Genomic DNA, 23,548 nt, shown 5'->3' on the forward strand with positions numbered 1-23,548 from the left:
CTAGTGCCAAAAATATGGGAGCCATTAAAGACACATAGCAAATACAGGGAAAAGGAGAGCTACTCTGAACAATGGCTAGCTGAAACCTTTGTCAAGTCCAATTAGTTCACAAACATTTGTTTAATAAACCCAGATTTGTACAGGGATTCCTGGGAGCTTTCTTGGGTTGCATGTTCAGTTGTTGAGTTTAGACTTTGAGAAGGTTATTTCTACTTCAGTTTGGCATCATTGTTGATTACTCCTATTGTCCCTGCTGAGTTCCCAAATCTGTAGTTCAGCCAGGAGGCCTACACTATCTTCCTGAGATTGGCTGTGGTGGGCAGGCGACTTGAACTTGCCTAGACCTGAATTTTTATATTGGAACTTCTTTTCTTAGCAGGGATGGCACCTCTCCCTTCAGTTCAACATGTGTCTGTAGTCAAGCCTCTTAGATATACAAAGAAATGTGTTGTGTTCCCTGTACCCTGGGAGCCATACAGTCTTATTGGGAAATGAAAACTACATTAAAAAAAAGAAACTGAGGTAGGATGCAACTGTGCCTAAATATATGGTACAGATAGTGAGTGCCACGAAAGTGTAAGGTGAGCTTGAGCCGAAGGAGTTACAGAGTCATTTCTGGAGGGGGTAGCACTTAACTAGGCTGTGAAGGAATGTGTGAATGTTTAGCTAGGTGGACAGGAGGAAGGGTGGCACTCCAAGTCAGGCAACTGAAAGGCCAAAGGCTTAGGGCAAAGAACGAACCTGGCTTATTTCAGGAAATAGAGTGGGCATTGTTTGGGCCGGAGAGAGCAGTCCTGCTGAGGACAGTGTGAGATGGCTACGTAAACTGAGTGAGCTTAAGTTCCAGAGGACTTTGAATGACAGCTGAGGATTTAGACTTTATTGTATAGATCAGGGGTGTCACTGATTACTTTTTGAACAAGGAAGGGACATGGTGAAAGTGGTGGTTAAGATGACTGAAACCGTAGAGGAATGTAGACTGTGTTGGCAGAGGGAGCTCAGAAGTGCAGAGTCTGCTTTAAGAATCCAGGACTAAGGGGAAAGGGTCTCAGTGAGAGTGATGACAGAGAGAATGGGAAGGGGGCTCTGTCCCAGAGGCCTTTGAAGGGAGAATTGGAGGGGAGAGGAAGGAAAGAATCAAGTGGAACTCAGAGGTTTGTCTTCAGCCAAGAGAGCAGTGGTACCAATGTTAGAAATGGCATTAATGAGAAAGGAGACTAGTTTAGGAGGATGGTTGGGGCAAACATACATGTAGTGAGGTTGAGTTTGAGATCATAGTAAAAAAAAAAAAAAATTCAGATTGTATGCATGTGTGTATGTGTGTTTTTGCAGGTCCACAATCCTTTATCTGCATTTCTGAAATCCAAAGGGTACTGGAAACTGAAATACTTTTTTTTTTTTTTGGTAAATTTGTGGCAGACTCATTTGGCAGCAAAACCTGGTTTGAGTGGACTTAGGGCTGTTTATAGTCTTTATTTATTCCACTTATTGTGAGTATTCACACTTTTCACTACAAAAACTAGCTTGTACTGTGTTAACAGAAAAACCCTAAGTCTTAGGTGACTTAACACAATATGCCCAGTGTGGGGAAGGGAAGGACAGTGTTCCCCACAGTCAGAACCCTGATCGAGGGTGGCCCCACTGACCTGGAACATGTGGCCACCAAAGAAGAGAGTGTAGAACTCAGTTATGTTCCCAGCTCTTGGTCAGAACTAGTGATAAAGTCCCAAACTAACTTCAAGAGAGGCTAAGCAGGACAGAGGTGCGTGGGGGAATACCTGTTCATGTTCTGCCTGTGCTGTGGAAGCGCTGCCCCAGGGACCCTCCCTGGGGGGAGGCGTCACATAATATATATGACAGGTACCATACTTCCTCTCTAAGCTAAAAAACGCATTCTGAAACCCTTTTCGCCCCAAGAATTTTGGCTAAAGGCTAATGGGACCTGTGTTTTCATTTATTGAGCACTTACTATGTGCCAGGTACCATTCTCATGTCTTTACCTAATTATTTCATTTAATTCTTCTGATAACTCCATGAGATAAATATTGTTACTATTCGCACTTGACAAATGAGGAAACTGAGTTACAGATAGGTTAGTCAAATTCAAAGTCATAGAGCTAGGAGGTTGTAGAGCCAGGGTTTGAAACCGATGGTTGGACTCTGCTGTCACATTTTTAAGAACAACATATCTGCCTCAAATACATGGCAGACAGAGGAAGTTTTGCTTGAGAGATTGGGGCTGGTCATAGAGATTTGGAAATTTTCTATTTACAAGTTGCCTATTTTTTTATTATTAAAATTTTTTAAGTTTATTTATTTATTTTGAGAGAGGGTGGGGGAGGGAGGGAGCATGTGTGTGCCAGCATGAGCAGGAGAGGGGCAGAGAGACAGGAGACAGAATCCCAAGCAGGCTCCACGTTGTTGGCACAGAGCTTGAAGCAGGGCTTGATCTCAACAAATCATGAGATCATGACCTGAGCCTCGCAAGATCAAAAGTTGGACACTTAACCGACTGAGCCACCCAGGTGCCCCTCAAGTTGCCCATTTTTTATTCTTACTGAAGAGAGGATGTGAGGAAAGCAGGAGAAATCCAGAGGCCAAAAGTCCAAACATCAACATGTGGGGGGAGGGGTGGGAGAAGGCATGAGGAAGAGGAACCAGCAAAGAAGCAGAAGTGGTTAGAGTGATGGCAGGTTCCCTGGGCTGGGATAGAGTCACAGAAGGCAGGGGAGGAGAGAACCTCATGAAAGAGAACTTGGCCACCAGTGTGAAATGTCTCAGAGAAGCAAGGAGAATGGTTGGCAGGAGGAATTGAATATATTTATCTTTATCTGAACTTTTCTTATCCATGGCTTATTCTCGTCAGCCTGACAGGGGGAACTTGGATTTAGGAACTTGGCAGATGTGGGCACACCATGTGGTACATGCCAGCATCCTGCCCTAGAAAGGCTGTCACCACATCAAAGAAGGGATTCAGAGCCCTAAGCATCTTTGTTTACACTGCTTACTAATCACAGGCTTGGTTGGTCTTGAGTAGGAGTGATTTGTGGTTTAAGGCAAAAGTTTAAATTCCCTTTCTAACTGAATTCACACGGAATAGTGCTTGGATTATGGTCGTCATTAAATAAATTCAGTTCCTTCAGTCCCACAAAGGGACAGAGGGGATTCCTTTGTAAGTACATCGAAGTATAATGTCCCAGTTTATGAATAAGAGCTATTGCTATATGTTTTTTATTGCTATAAAAAATGAGATGAAAAGCAACAAAAGAATACAATTTTATTTTAAATCAACAGAGAGAAATAAATCCTAAGGGGCTTTAGTTAATACATCAATATTGGTTAACTAATTGTAATAAAAACAAATGTACTATAGTAATGTATGATGTTAATAATAGATGAAACTGTTTGGTGGGAGGAAAGGTATGTGGGATCTGTTTGCTCAATTTTTCTGAAACTCTAAAGCTGTTCTAGAAACAGAATCTGTTAATAGAAAATACTAACAGTGCAAAAGCTACACCATGGTGTGCTGGACTGTGAGCAGCAGCAGGTGAAAGGCTCTGGTAGCCCCCCTGCGGGGGCAGACAGGTTTGCAGACTTCGGTGAGCGCTCGGGGACTCCCGAGCCAGCTGTGGGACCAGAGAGTGTAGGCAGCTGGAGGTGGCACGTCCGTGTGCAGCGGCATGTCGGGGCACTGTGCTGTGGAGGGCCCTTGCCATGCTAACTGCTGAGCATTCCAGGGAAGGAGAAAAAGAGGACAGACAACTGCTGTCACCTGTGTAAACCTCAAATCCACACAGTAACTTTCTCTGCAGCACTGCCCCACCTTTCTGCTTGCACATGCCTGCACGTGCGCGCGCGCACACACACACACACACACACACACACACACACACACACACTTACACTCACCTAGAGTGCAGACCAGATGGGGCACGGTGCTTTTCCATTCTACTTCCTCCATCCCCATCTACTCACAACCTCAGCCAAAGCATCCCCTACTGGCTCCCCAGGCCCCATAGCTTGCTGCATGATTGGTATCTCAGTGTCCTGGTTCTGACTTCATTATTACTCCCATCTCCTCCATGAGTTCCAAGAAGTAAGGTCCCATTGAAGCTCTGCGTCTGTGAGTAAAATAAACCTCCTCCTTTTTTTTTTTTTTTTAATGTTTATTTATGTTTGAGAAAGAGAGAGAGAGACAGAGCGATAGCAGGGGAGGAGCAGAGAGAGAGGGAGAAACAGAATCCGAAGCAGGCTCCAGGCTCTGGGCTGTCGGCACAGAGCCCGATGCGGGGCTCGAACTCATGAACCGTGAGATCATGACCTGAGCCGAAGCCGGACGCTTAACCAACTGAGCCACCCAGGCGCCCCAAAATAAACCTCCTTTGCCTGTGTGACACTTAAGTTGTGGCAAAACATGATGGTTAAGAGCTGGGCTTCCAGGGTTTGAATCCTGGCTCTTTAAAGCATGGTGACCTTGAAGGAACTTATTTAACTTTATTGTCACTCAGTTTCTCCTGTAAAATAGGGACAATAATAGTATTTGTTGTGAGGATTTGCTTAATTGATACATGTAACAGGCTTAGAACAAGGCTTAATACATAGTAAATGTTCAGTAAATGTTAGCTATTGTCATATACTATTAATGGATGAAGTGGTCTACATGTTACATTAAAGAGTGAGAGGGCAAGATCAGAGCTGTGTTTTGAAGAGTTGTCACATTGCAGGTCAGCAGAGCGGGAGCTTTGCCATCCACTGTTTAGTATATGAACTTTTCAGGGACATGAAGCTCTTTGAGCCCCAATTCCACCTTGTCTTTAAAATAATGGGATAGAGGGTGGCATTATTATATTTTGATTCAGTGATTCTCAAGCTGTGGTCTAGGGATCCCTGGGAAGTTCCCAAGAACTTTTCAGGGGGTCCGTGAGGTCAAAACTATTTTCATATTAATACTAAAATGTTACTTGCCCTTTTTACCCTCAATCTCTTAAGAATGTACAGTAGAGTTTTCCAGCGACTGCATGATACGTATTATCACAACAGATTAAAAGCAGAAGTTGACATGAGAATCCAGCTGTCTCCTATTAAGCCATGCATTAAGGAGATTTGTATTCTGTCACTAAACTCTAAAAATATAGTTCTTTTTTATAACTGTGTTTATGTTAGCATGTAATATTTTTTAAATTGTTTTAAAATGAACAAAATGAATATAAATTTTGTTTTAATTTCTAATGTGGCAAATATCAGTGGATACAATCTATGCAAACAAAAGCTCTTTGAGGTCCTGAGCCTTTTTTTCTTTTAATTTTTTTAATGTTTTATTTTATTTTTTGAAAGAGAGAGACAGAGTGCAAGCGGCGTTTGGTGGGGCAGTCGGGGGGGGGGGGGGGGGGCAGAGAGAAGGGAGACACTGAATCCGAAGCAGGCTCCAGGCTCTGTCTGAGCTGTCAGCACAGAACCAGAGGTGGGGCTTGAACCCACGGATGTAAGATCGTGACCTGAGCCGAAGTCAGATATTCATCCGACTAAACCACCTCAGCCTTAAAAAAAAAAAAAGTTTATTTTTGAGGAAAAGAAAAAGACATGAGTGGGGGAGGGGCAGAGAGCAGGGGAGAGAGAATCCCAAGCAGGCTCCACACTGTCAGTGCAGAGTCTGACACAGGGCTCAGTCTCAAACTGCAAGATGATGACCTGAACCAAAACCAGGAGTCAGAGGCTTAACCAACTGAGCCACCCAGGTGCCCTATCCTCAGTCATTTTTAGGATGTAGATTAGAACCACTCGTCCAGTTCAGGGGACTATAAGAGAATTCTAGCTTTCTCATCTCTTGGGAAAAAGAAGTTCTTTATGTACCCACCCCACCTTTCGCATTCTGTCCTGTTTCTGTCGACTTCTCTGTCTGCTCTGTGTTTCTCATCTAAAGATACTCTGAAACTTTCTTCTTTCTTCCAAGCCACAGCCTATTAATTTCTCTTTCTCAGTATACTTTTTGCTCACTGTCCACTCTTCCTTTCCTCCATCTCTGTTAATTTGTTGGTATCCTGACAGGCTTAGTTTTATTTTTTCACTATACGTGTTCTTTTCTTCTGTAATATCTCTTCCCTTTTCCTGCCATTTTAAACTCGCTTGCTCTTTACAGTATTTCTTCCTCCTTGATTTGTTTCTTAACATTCTAATGCTTCTACTTCCTCCTATTTCTGACGTTTACACTCAATTCTGTTCTCGCTCAATCCATTTAATAAATATTAGGCACAAATATTAGATACCATTTCCTTTGCTTGTCACTGGTAGTACAGAAACAAGATAGACACGGTCCACAGGGTACCCATAGGCTACCCATGATAATAAGTTAAGACAAATCTGGAGACACTTCTAAGGTAACTTGTCCAGGGTCCTGCTTTATGCCACCAGGGGTAGTCTTGAAAGGGTCATGGAAATCCATTGTAACAGCAGCAACCACATGTCTACTATGTATGAGGTATCTTGTGTATATTATGTTGTTTAGTTCTCATAGCTCTTCAAATCAGCTATGTTTAGCCTCACTGTACACATGGAAAACTAAGATTCATAGAGCATAAGTAACTTGCTTGTGGACTTATAGCTAGGAAGTATCCATCCCAAGATTTCTCTTTCTCTTCAGTCCTATCAGCCAAGAAGGAAAGGTGTCCTGGCCAGGAGGTGATATGGTAGGAGAAACTCCAGAGCCAGTTGTAGAAATAGAGTGTATGAACTTAGAAATGACATGTCAGCATAGCAGCTGAGCTGGGCAGCCACTTAGAGATCTTGTCCTAAGAGCTGTGTTGCCCCTGAAGTTAGAACTCAAAGGCTACAAGTCACTGGAAAGGAATGCGTATGAGGTAGAGACGCTGTAACGGGAGCCATCAGGGATGTTTGCCTAAGGTTGCTAAAGGACTACCTGAAGCTTACCTGGGAATGGCAGGATAACACATGCCAGAGAACCCACTAACCTGTCTATCATTCCTTTGACAGAGTGACGTCAGAATCAAGTTTGAGCACAACGGGGAAAGGCGGTAAGTCTGCCTTCTGATCAGTGGTTGTGTTCACGTGTGCTGCGGTTCTCAGAAAGCATCGAGCTTACGGAAGCTGTTTCCCTGGAGTGATCCCTGTGGGCTCCCTGGCTAGATGATGGGGTTGACTTGGCATAAAAGGGCAATTTTTACTTTTGGCTTGGCTTACCAATTAAACTTTATTTTTGGTCTTAGGAATGGAAGCCATTTCAACTGCTTTTACTGTTTTTACTCTTCTGCTATTATTCTGCTCCTGTGGGGTCCACCATTTTGCTAGGGGAGGAAGTCAGGACTCCAGCCCTACTCAGTTATGACTTCCAGATACACTGACATTGTGCCACCTGATAGCATCAGAAGGAGATCAGGAGGCGTCTGGGTGGCTCAGTCGGTTGAGTGTCCGACTCTTGATTTCCACTCAGGTCATGATCCCAGGGTTATGGGATTGAGCCCCATGTCAGGCTCCATGCTAAGTGTGGAGCCTGTTTAAGATTCTCTCTCTCTTGGGGCGCCTGGGTGGCGCAGTCGGTTGAGCGTCCGACTTCAGCCAGGTCATGATCTCGCGGTCCGTGAGTTCGAGCCCCGCGTCAGGCTCTGGGCTGATGGCTCGGAGCCTGGAGCCGGTTTCCGATTCTGTGTCTCCCTCTCTCTCTGCCCCTCCCCCGTTCATGCTCTGCCTCTCTCTGTCCCAAAAATAAATAAAAAACGTTGAAAAAAAAAAAAAAGATTCTCTCTCTCTCTCTCCCTCTGCCCCTCTCCTCTCTCTGTCCTCCCTCTGCCCTCTCCTCTTCTCTCTCTCTCTTCCCTCTGCCCCTCTCTTCTTATCTCTCTCTCTCTGTCAGAAAATAAAAATAAAAAATTAGTTAAAAGAGGATCAAGATTCTCCTGTGATGTGGTGCTATTTCCAGCCCAGTAGAGTGGCCCTGGCCCCTGGCTTTGTCCACCTGATGGGCCAGGTTAGTGACTTGGAAGTTTCTTTATAATGTGTCAGGGTCATGGGAAGCTGCATCAAGTCTGTCAGTTGTGAAAGATTTCAGATCATTTGAGGACATAGAAAGAGGGAGTTTTTCAGTCTATATTCAGTATCTTACCTTGTTAGGGAAGTGAAAGTAATGTTATGAAACCCTTTTGTCCTTTCCTCCATTGTTAGTATTTAGTTTTTTGTAGGAAGCCAAGATAGAAGTTTTCAGTGGAGAAAAATAGGACTCCACTTAATTTCTAAAGTTATTTAAGGAAAAACTTATTTTTTTTAAACTCAACATGGGGCTTGAACTCACAACCCCAACATCAAGAATCGCATGTTCTGACTGAGCCAGCCAGATGCTCCTTAAGGAAGAACTTTTAAATAAACTTTATTTTGAGAGAGAGACAGAGCATCCCAAGCAGGCTCCGCACTATCAATGCTGAGCCCAGTGTGGGGCTTGATCTCACAACCATGAGATCATGACATGAGCTGAAATCAAGAGTTGGATGCTAACAGACTGAGCCACCCAGACGCCACTTAAGGAATAACTTTTGAAAAGCATACAGAACTCTGGTAATGGGATAATTGGGACCCTGTGCGTGCACGCATGTGGCATATATGTGCCTGAGTGTGCTTTTCAATATGTTTCCTGCTATTCCAGTCTCTCTCATTGATACCCCACTTTTGCCTTTGCTTTGAGCATTTGGAAATGTGAAGAGCAAACCCATGAGAATAAGCTCTTCCTATTAGATTAGTTCCACCAGAGGACATTAGTGCCTCCAAACATTGTTAGCACAAGTCCAGATATGTGGCTGCTGTTCTCCCTTAAAAAGATATATTAACAAGCCTGCAAGGTTGTCAGAGGTTGCCTGGTGGAAACACTGTGGTCTGCGGAGCCAGAGCCCTGCTACTGCGGTGTGTGTTCTAGGGCTGTTTCAGGCCTGGAGGGAGGAAAGTCTTCTGATTTCTGTCCCCAGCGGCTCATCCTGTGTCCTGCCAGTAGCAGAGAAGTTAAATTGTCACTTGATTGTTGCTGCTTTTCACACTTCTGACATGACTGGGTTTTGGAAGGATTGCCAAACTCAGACTGGCAGAGAGTTTTCAGAAGTAGATACAAAATCAAAAGCGCAATTGTGTTGGAGCCTAATTATGTGGTTACGCTCTCCTGAATTCCTGTTCCCAAAGTGGTATGTAGTTACAGTGAGCAGACGTACACTGAGAAACTGTATGTGTTTAGTTTCAGAGAAGCTGCCAGATCGAAACCACAAATATTTAAGGTGGTCAGGTAGGAATGGCCTTTCAAAGCCTGAACAGCAGAGTGTTGGTATCAAGATTTCGAAAACTGTGCATTCTCTTTTTATGGAGCTGTTTTCAGGAGCCATTGCATTTCACTGTTTGTGTACTATGTGTGGAATTGAGGACTTTTAAGTTGGTGCGGGAAAGCCAAGTTGCAGCTGCACTGTGCCAGACAGGTCTGGTTTCATGTGTTTTATGTCTTAGAGATTTTATAGAGGATATGATTGTGGGCTTTCTTTACTTTTTGCAGGGAATATGGATAGTATATATCTAAATGTTGTAGGCCCTTAGAGAATTAGAATGTACAGAAAAGAGGGAAGAAATAGTCTTTTTCCATTCACCTATGCTAAGTATCCATTCTGTTTCCCTTTGCTTTGGAAGGGTAGGGATCCGGCTCCTAACGCTTTTACCTTTTAGCCCCAGGAGGGCAGAAGAGGACTGTAGATTCAAACTCCTTCCCTTGGAAAGCTTCCCTGTCTGGACACTGGTGAGGGTGGTTGTCACAGGTGTTAGTCCCCTCTTTGAACCATTGGCTAAAAATGCCTACCACTCAGGGTGATGGCGGCAGCTTCGATCTTACCAACGCTGATAGTCCTGGTTCCTGATCTTGACTTTGGGGCTGCTTTTGAGGTTTTGAATGGCTTGTTGCCAGGCACAGTGCAGGAGAATTTATCTGAGCCTGATCCTTTTCTAATGGTGTGCTAGGGACATATGAATGGTCTCCTGGTATTTTATTCAGGAAGACTGGCCCCTGTTGCTGAGATGCTGATGAAGGAGGTATGATTTGCTATTAGGAATTAATGGAAAGCCATTCTCTCAAGTCTCCAGAAAACGTCCATATCTAGATAACCCATATCTAGATAGCATTACACAGTATCATTACTTGGCACAGTTGGTTTGAGGGAAAAAAAATACAAGGATTACAGTATGAATGGATTCCCAGGTGGGATATGAACTAATATATTCAATATAATTTCCAAAAATGAAAGGTGGTGATGGATAAAGGAAAAGTTATGGAGAAATTATCTTCCTGGGATGTTAGGCTTTGTGTGAAGGATAGACTGGTTGATAGAAGTATGCTATTAAGGTTGTCCAAAAGAACTTTCTGCTATAATGTAAATGTCATGTACCTTTGTTGTCCAGCATAGTAACCACTGGTCACATTGCCTTGTGGCTAGTGAGACTGAGGAACCAGTATAAAATTTAATTTTAATCAATTTGAATTTAACCAGCTGCATGTGGCTAGTGGCTACCACATTGAATAGTACAGTTCTAGGATGATGGAAGCTTTTATGCTGCCTACTTATTTGTGCAAGCCTGGCACAGAAGAACATTAAAGAAATTATCTGGTCAGATTCCATTAAAATCCAGTAGCTTAGATCCCTCTGTCCTGTGGTTTATTGCTTCTTACTCTGGTTATACCACTTCCCACTCTGGAGGAGCAGAGAAGATGTAAAAAAACCACACACTTCTCAGCATGAGGAGGGCAAGAACTGGAGAGGCTCCATGGCTGAATACTGCTACTCTACCGAGCACTAGTCATATTTCGTCCAGCCTAGGCTACTAAGAGATGAAGGTGGTTTTGATATATATTTTCCCCATCACATTAAGCATAAATTCATGTGTTTATTAGTCATTCATAACTCTTTGAATTGTCATAATATCCTTGTCTATGTTTCTGTTGGGTTGTTTGTCTTACTGATTTTGCATGGATTATTTTTCCAAGTTTGATATTTCTTAACTTTGTTGAGGGCTGATCATTTTGCTATCAGAAGTTTAAATTTTTGTTGTTAAATCTGCCTTCTTCCTCCTTGTCTTCTGTATTTTATATAATGCTTAGGAAGACCTTCTCCACTCCAATATTTTTTAATCCTATGCATTCTTCTGTATGTATGTATGTGTGTGTGTGTGTATATATACACACACACACACACACACACACACACATACACACACGTAGAGAGAGAGAGAGGGAGAGAGAGAATATATGAGTTACTTTCTGATATTCTCTTGTTTTCACTTATCTCATTGTTTATTTTTATCTTAAGTATTTAAGTTGTAATGTATTGGGTTGGGCCCATATGACCGCTTTTGTACATCAAAAATTGTTGACTACCAGCAGCATACAAAGGTAGAGAGAATGTTATACTGAACCCTTCTGAACCTGTAACCCAGATTTGATATTACCAATATTTTGTCAATTTTTTGTATATTTCATTCTTCTGTTTCATTCATTTTGTATGTTTAATCTGTCCCCAGTTTTAAATTTTGCTGTGATGTTTAATTGACAGATTCTTTTAACACATCTTTGCACAAGTTCTTACTCTACTCTGTATTTATAGACATTGTTTTTTGGGGGCACCTGGGTGGCTCTGTTGGTTAAGTGTCCGACTTCGGCTCAGGTCATGATCTCACGGTTCGTGAGTTCGAGCCTTGCATCGGGCTCTGTGCTGACAGCTTGGAGCCTGGAGCCTGCTTCAGATTCTGTGACTCCCTCTCTCTCTGCCCCTGCCCTGCTCGCACTCTGTTTCTCTCTCAAAAATAAATAAAACATTTTAAAAAAAAGTTGTTTTTTGAACTGACCTAATGAGTTTCTCTAGAAAAGTGTCAATATCAACACTACTTATATGATCATATGTGTCACTTGTTAAAAAAAAACTTAGGCATGTAACCAACTCAAGGGAAATTCTTTTGACTCTTAGGTAGGAAATCTCAATTCTGAAGATAATCAGCATTGAGATTCCTCTGGCATCAGCAATGGATAAGACCTTTCAAGTCCTGGAGTTGAGTCATTTAGGAGTTAAGACCATGTTTTCAGGACCACTGCTCCAGTCTCCAGGTTTTCTTCCTAACAAGAGTGTTTAATGTTTAAATCCAGATGTCCTGCTTTTTTCTTTTTTTAATTTTATTTATTTATTTTTGAGAGAGACAGAGAGCATAAGCAGCGGAGGGGCAGAGAGAGAGGGACAGAGGATCCTAAGCGGGCTCCATACTGACAGCAGAGAGCCTAATGCGGGGCTCGAACTCACGAACCATGAGATCATGACCTGAGCCAAATTCGGATGCTTAACTGACTGAGCCACCCAAGTGCCTCAGGTAGTCCTGCTTGGATACTGAACTGTCATTGATAGAAAGATCTGAGCTGAAATGGTAGAACAATTATTGGGACTGAGCAATGTTTGTGATGCTCAGGAGAAAGGTAAAAAAAAAAAAAAATAAAGTAGGTAAGAGAAGAAAAGAAAAAATAGAAAGTCAAACTGTATGAAGGAGAAAAAGAGAATCCTATGTTTAAAAGAACAGGAAGATATTCAGAAGTCCTAGCTTTCCAAATCTGACTTTTAAAATATACAATTAACGATGCTTCCTATTCCTTTTCAGAATTATAGCATTCAGCCGGCCTGTTAGATATGAAGATGTGGAACACAAGGTGACAACAGTGTTTGGGCAGCCTCTTGATCTTCATTACATGAATAATGAGGTAAGAAAGTAGATGGGTGGTATGGAGACAAGATGGGGTGACAGCTGACTACCTTTTTCTTTCTCCTTAACTGCGGATATTTTAGTTTGTTCCTCTACTATCATCTGCAGGTTTTCCTTTTCTGGAGCCTCTTTCCTTAATTTCAATAATTCTGGGATTTCTGGTTTTTGCTACATGGGAGATTCCATAGCTACTTCCATTCTGCCTGCTCAGTCAGTGGTGGTAGCTCTAATACTCCATGGTGGGAACAGGTACGGTACTGGGGCCAGGATGTATATTGTCTCTGTTATGTTTTGTAGCTTATCTTTTTCTTTCCAGCACAACCTTAACAAGAAGCAGAGGTTTAGGAGGGGCTGGAGAGGTGTGGAAAACTGGTGGGTAGTTCCTCTATTGACAGTCATAAATACTGGACTCTTCTCTCAAAGTTTAACTCCCAAGTGTAGTTTGTTTCCAAAGTTAGCACCTACTCAAGTGATTTCTTTAACTCTTCTTCCTCCTGTCCCCTGCCCTTCCTTCCAGTTCTTATTTTTTCATACTTTGTCACCCAGGAAGGGATTCTTTTGAGTGTCAGTTACTTGGCTGCTTTCCCAGCTCCAAGAAAGGTACTAGAGGCTACAGTCTGCTTGGGCTGATGCTTTGCATTAGTCTGAGAGGCAGTGTGTTGGTGCCTAGTAAAAAGTGTGCATCTTGAGGGAATTGAATTGGGGGACAAGACAAGAAAGCTGGACAACATCCTGGCTCTTTGAGAATTGGGTCTTTACTGTGTAGTTTTGTTTTATTGGTTAAAGAGTGAAGAATCTCCTCCATAAAGCAACCCAAGTGTCCATCCATCCATCAATAGATGAATGGATGAAGAAGATATGGTATATATAGAGAGAGTGAAATATTACTCAGCCATAAAAAAGATGAGATCTTACCATTTGCAACAACATGGATGGACCTAGAGGGTGTTATGCTAAATGAAATAAGTGAGACAGAGAAAGACAAATACCATATGATTTCACTTATATATAGAATCTAAAACACAAAACAAATGAATAAATAAATGAAAAGCAGAAACAGACCCATAAACACAGAGAACAAACTGATGGTTATCAGAGGGGAGAGGTAGGCAAAATGTGTAAAGGAGGTGAGAGATACAAGCCTCCAGTTATGGAATGAGAAGTCATGGGGATAAAAGGTACAGCAGAGGGAATATAATGGTATTGCAGTAGCGTTATATGGCAACAGATGGTAGCTGCATTTGTGGTGAGCACAGTATAACATACAGACTTGTTAAATCAGTGTGTTGTACACCTGAAACTAACGTGACATTATGTGTCAACTATACTTTAAAAAATAAAAGCAAAAAACCTTCAGCTGGAGGAAAAAGGAATTTCTTCCATAATTTGGGGCTGACATCTATAGGGGCTGAGATTTGTTGGCTAAAACCCCCCAATCCCCTTTTATACAAAATATACAACTACAATTGGATATGTTGCCCAATAGCTAACAAAAATAAGACTGTCTGATCTTTTGTTTTTTTGTGACAAATTTTAGAAATACAGCAGATTTGGAAAATAAACCACTAGCTCTATAGTTAATAAGTAATGCAGATGAACTTTTAAAAATTGCAGCTCAAGCTTCAGTCACTGCATAGAAAGCAAGGCTGGAGTCTGCCAGCTAATCAGCATTAAAGAAGGTATTCTTTAGTGAGGAAAGACTTTACTGACTGATTTAGTGCTCATTTCTCTTTCCATTAAGAATTCCACATGTCCCAAAATCCATTTTCAAATTCTTTGGGCAATAAAGTGGCTTCCCAGAATGTTAGTCATTCCTTTATTTAAATATTTATGCAGATGTTAATTCTAAAGCCAAACGTAATTAGTAGTTAGTAATTATTTTAGATGATGCATGTCTTTCCATGCTCTGCTAATGTGAATGACCGAGAATTGACTAGTTTACATTTTATTAATTTAAAAATCCCTCAACCTTTTTCTCTTCTTTGCCCTCTAAACCTTGCCACGTCAGGATTTGAGAACCACATGTGAGAAATCGGTTGGTATTTTATTTTATGTTTACTTATTTTTTTAATAGCTTTATTGAGGTACAATTTACCCACCATAACATTTACCCTTTTAAGCTGTACAATTCAGTGGTTTTTAATATATGTACAGAGTTGTATAACCAACACTACTATCTAACTCCAGATACCCCAAAGAAAAGGCCTGTATCCATTAGCAGTCACTTCCTATCCCCTCCTCTCCCTAGCACCTGGCAGGCAAACACAAACCTACTTTCTGTCTCTTTGGATTTGCCTGTTCTGAACATTTCATATACATGGAATCATATAATATGTGGCCTTTTGTGTTTGGCTTCTTGCACTTAACATAATGTTTTCAAGATAATAATATTCCATTGTATGGATAAACCACATTTTGTGTATCCATCTGGATACTGGAATTGTTTTCACTTTTTTGACCATTATGAGTAATGCTGCCATAAACATCTGTGTACACATTTTCATATGCACGTATTTTTTTCAGTTCTCTGGAGTATATACCAAGGAGTAGAACTGTTGTCTTACGGTAACTCTATGTTATCGTTTTGAGAAACTGTCCATCCTTCCCATATCCACTGTACCATTTTACATTCCTACCAGCAGCATAGAAAAGTTATAATTTCCCTATGTCCTCATCAAGACTTGTTACTTTTTGGGTTTTTGCATATCTGTTTTTTAAATTATAGCCATCCTAGTAGGTACGAAGTGGTATCTCATTGTGGTTTTAATTTGCATTTCCCTAATGACTAATGACATGGAGTGTCTTTTTGGTGCTTATTGGCCATTTGTCTGTCTTCTTTGGGCGATGTCTATTCAAATCTTTTGTCCATTAGGAGAATTGGATTCTTTGTCCTCTTACTGTTGAGTTGTAAGAGTTCTATATATATTCTGGATACTAGACCCATATCATACTTTTGCACAATTGTAGTTTGTTTGTTTGTTTAAGTTAAAGCCTACTCCAGTTATTTCTTTATCTCTCTCCACCTCCCACATCAGTTCTTGTTTATTCATACTTTGAATGTTACAGGAAGGAATTCTTTTACGATGTGATAAGATTTGCAAATTTTTCTCCCATTCCATGAGTTGTCTTGAAATTTTATTTTATTTTATTTTTTATTTATTTATTTTAAGCAATCTCTGCTCCCCACATGGGGCTCAAACTCACAACCCCAAGATCATGAGTTGCATGATCTTTTGACTGAGCCAGCCAGGTGCCCCTTGAAATTTTATTATTATTTAAAAAAAAAAAATTTTTTTAACGTTTATTTTTGAGACAGAGAGAGACAGAGCATGAACGGGGGAGTGGCAGAGAGAGAGGGAGACACAGAATCTGAAGCAGGCTCCAGGCTCTGAGCCATCAGCCCAGAGCCCGACGCGGGGCTTGAACTCACGGACCGCGAGATCGTGACCTGAGCTGAAGTCGGACGCTTAACTGACTGAGCCACCCAGGCGCCCCGAAATTTTATTTTAAATACTGTTCTTGCTCTTTGTTTTCTCCTGGCCTAGAATTTAGTGTTGCCATCTCCTTTTATTATAACATGGGAACTGAAGAAATGAATTGGACTTTTGCTTGATTTTGTGTTTGCCACAAACGTGTAAGATCTGACATTTGCTGGGTCCTAGGCAAAGTGTACTTTTGCATTTTTTAATACTAAGTACTCATAGTGTCCTCTGCATTTAACAGCAAGTGAGACTTATCCATACCCTCAAGGGCGATCTCTTTAATACTTCAGGGGAATGAAAACAGAGGAAATTGTTTCTGAATTCTAGTCACTGATTTTTATCTTTAAACGTTAAGATATTAAACTCTGTTATGTGGCCTAAATTCGTGTTCTTATTTGAGTAACAGTTTTCATCCTCTGCCTATCCCCCTCCTCCTCCTATGCCTTCTCTGCTTGTTGTGTTAATTGCAGCGCAGGCTAAGGTGAGATATTTAATTAATTTGGGAAGAAATATGGGGCTTTAACTGTTTAGGATTTGATGCTTTGGAGAAAAGAGAATTTTTAGAGAGGAAGCTCTTCTCAGAAAGTATCTTGAAACAAACTACTGATGTGTTGCACAGCATGGATAAACTCAGAAACATTAAGCAAAAGAAGCAGATACAAAAGACTATGAACTGAATTGAACATGTATGAATTAATAGGATTCCATTTATGTGAAATATCCAAAAGAGGTAAATCTACAGAGACAGAGTAGATTCATAGTTGCCTGGGGCTACAGGTGGGAAGAAGGAGTGACTGTAAATGGGCACAAGATCTTTTTGAAACAATGGAAATGTTTTAAAATTGAATTATGATGATGGTTGCACAACTTTGTAACTTTACTAAAAATTATTGAATTGTACACTAAGGAAAAGAAAAAATACCTAGATGGTTTGAATTAATTTTACGACCCCATACTATCCAATTAGATTGTTTTCATTCAGGTATTTTTTTTAATTTAGCCTGTTTCTAAACTAAAGACATATTTTATGATTCCCTTTTTCTGTGTCTTTGTCCCAGCTTTCCATCCTGCTGAAGAACCAAGATGATCTTGATAAAGCAATTGACATATTAGACAGAAGCTCAAGCATGAAAAGCCTTAGGATATTGCTGCTGTCCCAAGACAGAAATCATGTAAGTAGCCCCTCTGATGACCTGGCGGCTGGACAGAGGGCAAAACTTGCTGTGCTTTAAGAGTTCACCTGGTTTCCTTGACAGAATTTTGTATTCCTCGGCTGCTGCTAAAGCAAGCAAGCACATACGTGGAGCCCAGCACAGCCCACTGTGCCAGTGGCCAGATAGCAGTTTGGATGTGATTTCACTGTGAAGTCAAGTCACCTGTGTTAAAGTTGCAGCTAAAGGTTACTTGGCTTGTGGCATGGGAGGAAGGAAAACATTTATGATTAAAGAGAAAATTCTTTTTCTCTATATTTATGTTATTTCCATTTGATTTGGACCCTAACAAGAGAGATTTGATGAGGGTGAAGGTGCTTAGCGAAGGCTGCTAGGGATTTGAGACTATCCTGTAGACCTACTCTTACAACCCCTCAGCAACCGTGCCTGTCTCTTGAGATACATGTAGGAAATAAGCTTTTCCTTCTTTTCAATGGGAGAAAGGCCATGGAGTGGAGGGCCTCTTGTAACTTACCAGCCACTACCTTACCAAATGGCAGGTGATCTGCAGAGGCCGTCAGAAGTGAAGGATTATCCCTTGTTAACTTCTGTAAAAGGTCCCTGGGGGCCTACATTTCACAAGAATGATTGCAATCTGTCTGTCTTCTAATCACTGATTCCTGTACCAGTTTTCTTGAGATGCATGTTCCTAAAGGTTTCTTGGCACTCTTTCCTTTCCCTTTGCTCGAAGACAGCTAGCTGTGACATACCTTCATGAACACACCATACCAGGACAGAGTTTAGGTGGAATGGTGCTCATGCTTACCATTTATTTTTAAAAAGACGTATTGATATTGGGCTGCCCTACTGATTAGGGGGGAGCACAAGAGAATGCAGTTAGGAGGCCTTAGGAGGGGGAAGGGCAGAGAGAGAGGGAAAGAGAGAATCCCAAGCAGACTCCACGCTCACCAAAGAGCCCAACATGGGGCTCAATCTCACAACTGAGATCATGACCTGAGCCAAAATCGAGAGTTGGACGCTTAACCAAATGAGCCACCCAGGTGCCCCAAGAAGACATTTTCTAATATTACTGAAGTGTCCTTGTGATTGAGGATGGTCTTCTCTGTCTTTTTTCTGGCTTTGTGTTGGAAAATATTCTGAAATGAAGTGTATCCTTTATTGTTTTATTTTTCTGTTCAAGTTACTCACCTCCTCTTTATAGGCTTTATTTCTTTCATAGGATCCTATCATAGGATCTAAATTTAGCCTAGCACCCAGGGCTTATCACTGTCTACCCTTGCTTTCAACTCCCCAGTCTCATCTTTCCACATTCTTCAGCATACTCTCCCCTTTCTACAGTTCTTACTTTTTGCTCTTTCCCAGACCGTGGCCATTTTTAGTATCTGGCTTGATTTACCTGCTACAGTTTGGTCAGTGTTTTTGCCTGAGCCATCTTGATTACTTTCTGTTCTTTTAGTCATTGGATATAATTTGTATACTTGTTTATAAGTTGCTTACTAATTCCCCTCTAGTTGTTGCATATTTGTACATGTTATCCCAAAAGATTATTAAGGTCCTTGAGAACAGGAGCTGTGACTTACTGTTTTGGAACCCTTCGCCACCCATCCTCTTAAGAAAACACAGTGAATGCTTCTTGATTATTAGCAGAAGTCAAGCAGAAATCGTATTCACCAAATCTTCTATATGGAAGAAGCTAGAATCGGGGTTTGGTTTAATGATGTGATTGCTTGACTGGGAGCTAGCACACTTGATCATGATCCCTCCATTCCCATGATGAGAAGGTATAGACAACTCGATCCTTACATCTACTTTCCCATCCATTAAGGGGTGTACATGGCTGCAGAGACTGATACAACACTGTGAGCTGCCTGAAAGACGACCATCTGAGCTCTGATACCCAAGGCATTGCATTGCATTAGATGTTGCATAAAATAAATGCCACACTGATGCCTCTCTTTCTTTCTTTCTTCTTTCTTTCTTTCTTTCTTTCCTTCCTTCCTTCCTTCCTTCCTTCCTTCCTTCCTTTCTTCCTTCTTTTTATGGAACACTTCATGAATTTGCATGTCATCCTTATACATGCTAATTTTTGTATTATTCCAGTTTTAGTATTTGTGCTGCCAGAGCAAGCACTGATGCCTCCCCTTCTAAGGACCTATATTTTAAAAAATTACTATAAAGTCAGTATAACTTTTTTATAAAGTTTAAAAGAGAGAGAACTATCCTATGTAATCCTATCAGTATGACACATTGATTGATATTTACATGTACCCCTGTAGCTTTTGAGCATATGTGTACATACTCAAATGTTGTCATGGTAGTCATAATTTTCTCAATTATTTTTTCACTTAATATTGTCACGCACATTTTTCTATGTTAATATGCAATCTTCATAATTATAATTTATAAGCGTTCATAATTCCCTTGAGTGGATATACTATAATAACCATTTTTGTTACTGTCAAGTCATTCAAGCTTTTTTTTTTATTTTTTATTTTTTTGCATTTATAAAGATTTACATTTAAGACTAGCAGTGGTAATGGTGGTGATAAAACCTTTCTTTGGGAACTTCCTCAGCTAGACCTCAGACTTCTTAATAAACACAAGTATCATGATCCAGATTTGCTATGTGCTCAGGAATCCCACCTCCAGAACAGTGCTTCTCTAAGCATCTATGATGCAATGTCAGTTTTGTTCTGATTTCTAGTCTGTCATGCATCAGTTCCTTTTAAAACACAAAAACTGAAAAATGAAATGGAAAAGGAAACCAGTGACATACAAAATACAAGACCACAGTTTTTGTTATTAGATTCAATAGACAGAAAGTCAGTCTGCCAAATTGCTGTAAAAGTCTGTACAGAGTTATTCTCCGTTTCTGTATTTACCTCGTTGAGGACTGTTACACCACGGCTTGTGGCCTGGTGCCAGCCTACAGATCATACTTTGGTATGCTGCTCCAGGATACCATAGCACCCTGCCTGCCTCATCTCTTGCTGGCAACTCTCAGCCACTTCGTTTCTCTACTGAGTTTCTTTTCTTTTTAGCAAGCTATTGCCTCATCCACCTATTGTTATCACTTATACCTTTACTTCCCTTCTTATTCCTGTTTTTAAATGTGCGGTCTCAAAAAATAAATAATAAATAAATAAATAAATAAATGAATGAATGAATGAATGAATGTGTGGTCTCTTCTCTCTGAATTCCTTTTCTGCTGATCCTTCTATGACGACTTCTAATCTTTCCTCTGCCTTTACCCCTCACCAAGGTGTATATCATACCCCTCCCACCTCACCTGGCCAAGGCCATGTCTTAGGCTTCAATATTGTTCTCACCTGAGAACTCCTGGATTTTGGTCATCACAGAGTCTGAAGAGCCTCTCTCTAGCCTTACTTTCTCCTGCCCTTTTAAGAAACTTCACCATCTCCTTCAGTAGTTCTTGCCACATTAGGCCTGTGCCTGGAACCATCACCTCTTAGATTATTGCTATTACAGACTTCTCTAAACATGTGTGCATCTGTTAGTTTATCTTTCCTCTCTTGATCTTATAACTTCCTAGACCCAGCTTTTCTATTCTCTTAAAGTAATCTCAAGCTTAACATTCTTTTTTTTTTTATAAGAAGGTTTTTTATAATTTTTATTTTTTATTTTTTTGAGAGAGAAAGAGAGCAAGCAAGTAAGCATGGGGCGGGGGGGGGGCGTGGTGGGGGGGAAGAGAGGGAGGGAGGGAGAATCCTAAGCAGGTTCCACACCCAGCACAGAGCCCAACACAGGGATCAATCTCACGAACATGAGATCATGACCTGAGCTGATATAAAGAGTCGGACACTTAACCGACTAAGCCACTTCAAGCTTAATGTTCTTTTGTCACTTATATCCGAATATGATAAAAACTAAATACCCAGCCACCTTAAACTGAGTATGGCATTTTATTTTATTACCTCAGATTCTCCCTGACAAAAGTAAACTTCTAATCTTCTCTTCCAAATGTTGCCCAGTTCCCAAATATCCCATCAATGAGTTTGATGCTATCTTGTCTGCTATTTAAGTTCAAAATATCAAGGACAATATAAAGAGTAATCCATTCTTTTTTGTCTTACTAAAATAATGGGGCAAGTGCAAGAAGACAGGATCAAAGTTGTTGAGTGGCATAGCTTCAGTCTGGTCCCTGTTTAAACATGGAAAGACCTTACATGTGTAAGTGCTTTTGTCTCTCATTGATTCTTGCAACTTTGAGGGGTCCAGGGCAGGTATCTGTTCTTGCCAGTCTAAACCTGGGGAGACTGAGACAGAGTGACTTGCCTGAGGTGAAGCAGTAAATGGTGACAGAACTGGTCTGAAATCCAGATGTTCTGTGTAGTTCAGTATCTATCAGTTACCATCCAGGATGTGGATCTTAGAATTATTGTAGTCCTTGGGAAACCTCCTCCAGGTTCCTCCACAGTTTGTTAGAAACAGAACAGAAAATATAACATTGCCCATGGGGAGAAGTTGTGAGATGTTCTGTCACTCTCTTCCCCACAGCTCAGAGGGCAACCGAACTAGAATTAGGTCTAAGGGAAGATGAAATTTTCAAGGGGTTGAAAATTCACTTTTATATGTGAATAGCTTAAAAAGCCTGGAACTCTTTAGTCTGGAAAGGCAGCCTAAGCATATACGTAATCAGAATCTACGAAGCACTGAAGAGTAGGGATAATGAAAACACAGATTTAGTCACCTTGTCCTGCTTTGGATGAACCCCTTAAATATTGGGGGGAATATTTGGTGCAAAGTCTCTTGTTGCCACCCTCGAGGCAGAGGCCTGGTGAGATCCAGGTGCCGTTTCTCACTTGATGCTCCTGCGAACCAAACTGACGCAACCACACACACACCCCCCTTCCCCCTGCATAGTTGAGCCTACTTGTTCACTTTGTCTCATACCACCAGATCTCTTAGCAAGGTAATTTGTGAATCCACTTTTGTGACCTTCTTTTCTGCTGATTTTCTAGCTTCCAGTCACTGCAATCTTTATGAAATTGGTTCCCTGGTAATTTTTCATGTCATTTGTATCAGCCAGACACACTGCTACCTGAAGAGTCCTTCAGTGAGGCACGGGGTAGGCAAATGCCACCTTCTGTTTGCTGTCTTTAGAATGTTCTGCTGGCTACCCACTCTATACCTGTGGGCTCTGCTTTCACTCCACTGCTGTCCCCTTTTGGTTTTCCTAGTCCCACCTTCCTCCTTCCTCTCTTTCCCACTTCTCTGTCTTGTTCAAGGTTCCCTGAATCCTTGCATGAACCTCATCTTTGTTTGCCATGCCATTGCCTTTTATCCCCTTAAATCAGGGTTTTCAAAATTGACTGAATATTACACACACTTGGGGAGATTTAAAAAATACCAACCCTTTGGCCCCAGCCCCAGAGATCCTGTTGTAGTTGGTGTGAGGTGTGTTTGGCCCCACAGGCAGCTCTTTAAGTGGGTGGCTAGGGTTGGGAACCGTGACCTTAAATTGAAGTGTCACTCTCCTCCTAAGACCTCCTGCTCAAAGTGTGACCCATGGATCAGCAGCATTAGCATGCCTGGAAGCTTGTTAGAAATGCAGCTTCTCGGGGCACCTGGCTGGCTTAGTCGGTGGAGTGTGTGACTCTTGATCCCAAACCCCATATTGGGTGTAGAGATCACTTAAAAATAAAATCTTTAAAAAAAAAAAAAAAAAGAAAGAAATGCAGATTCTCTACTCCATCCCAGACCTACTGAGTCAGAATCTCTGTTTTAACAAGGTTCAAGTTGGATTTGTGCACATTAAAGTGTGAAAAGCCTGCTTTGAAACCTTCATATGTTTTCCAACCTGTTGCCACAACTGCAGCCTTTCCTTCTGTAGGTCTGTGCTTTTGCTGGCCGTGGAACCTACTTTCTCATCTCAGCTTTTAGAGTTTAGAATTGAGAGTTTAGAGTATATGTTCTTTGATACATTTCAAATTCACGCCACCAAGATTTCTGGAATAGGCCCTGTGTGTAAGTAGGTGTCCTCGGTGGGGGGGGAAGGGGGAGCGCTCATCACGTGGCTCTTCTCTTTCTGACTGCAGGGCTGTGGCCTTCCCTTGCCCTTCACTGGCCTGCTTCCCCAGTATGTGGCTTTGACTGTTTTTTCCTTTCTGA

General features: G+C 41.3%; 1 protein-coding gene across 3 annotated transcripts in view; it reads left to right on the forward strand.

The window, feature by feature from the left end:
* Positions 1–23,548, forward strand: part of MAP3K3 (mitogen-activated protein kinase kinase kinase 3) — a 63,142-nt gene that overhangs the window by 15,813 nt on the left and 23,781 nt on the right. For 2 of the 3 annotated variants that reach the window (XR_007459130.1, XM_049636333.1), the window contains exons 3-6: positions 6,988–7,028; positions 12,661–12,760; positions 14,771–14,797; positions 17,303–17,416. Coding sequence is in view for 2 of the 3 variants with exons in the window: in XM_049636333.1 (XP_049492290.1) it covers positions 6,988–7,028; positions 12,661–12,760; positions 14,771–14,797; positions 17,303–17,416 (282 nt within the window). In the remaining variant the exon portion in view is untranslated. The remainder of the gene's footprint in view (positions 1–6,987; positions 7,029–12,660; positions 12,761–14,770; positions 14,798–17,302; positions 17,417–23,548) is intronic. The other variant, XM_049636334.1, reaches the window with a different exon arrangement.

This window comes from Panthera uncia, chromosome E1 (assembly GCF_023721935.1).
Source record: "Panthera uncia isolate 11264 chromosome E1, Puncia_PCG_1.0, whole genome shotgun sequence".
Taxonomy (NCBI): Eukaryota; Metazoa; Chordata; class Mammalia; order Carnivora; family Felidae; genus Panthera; species Panthera uncia.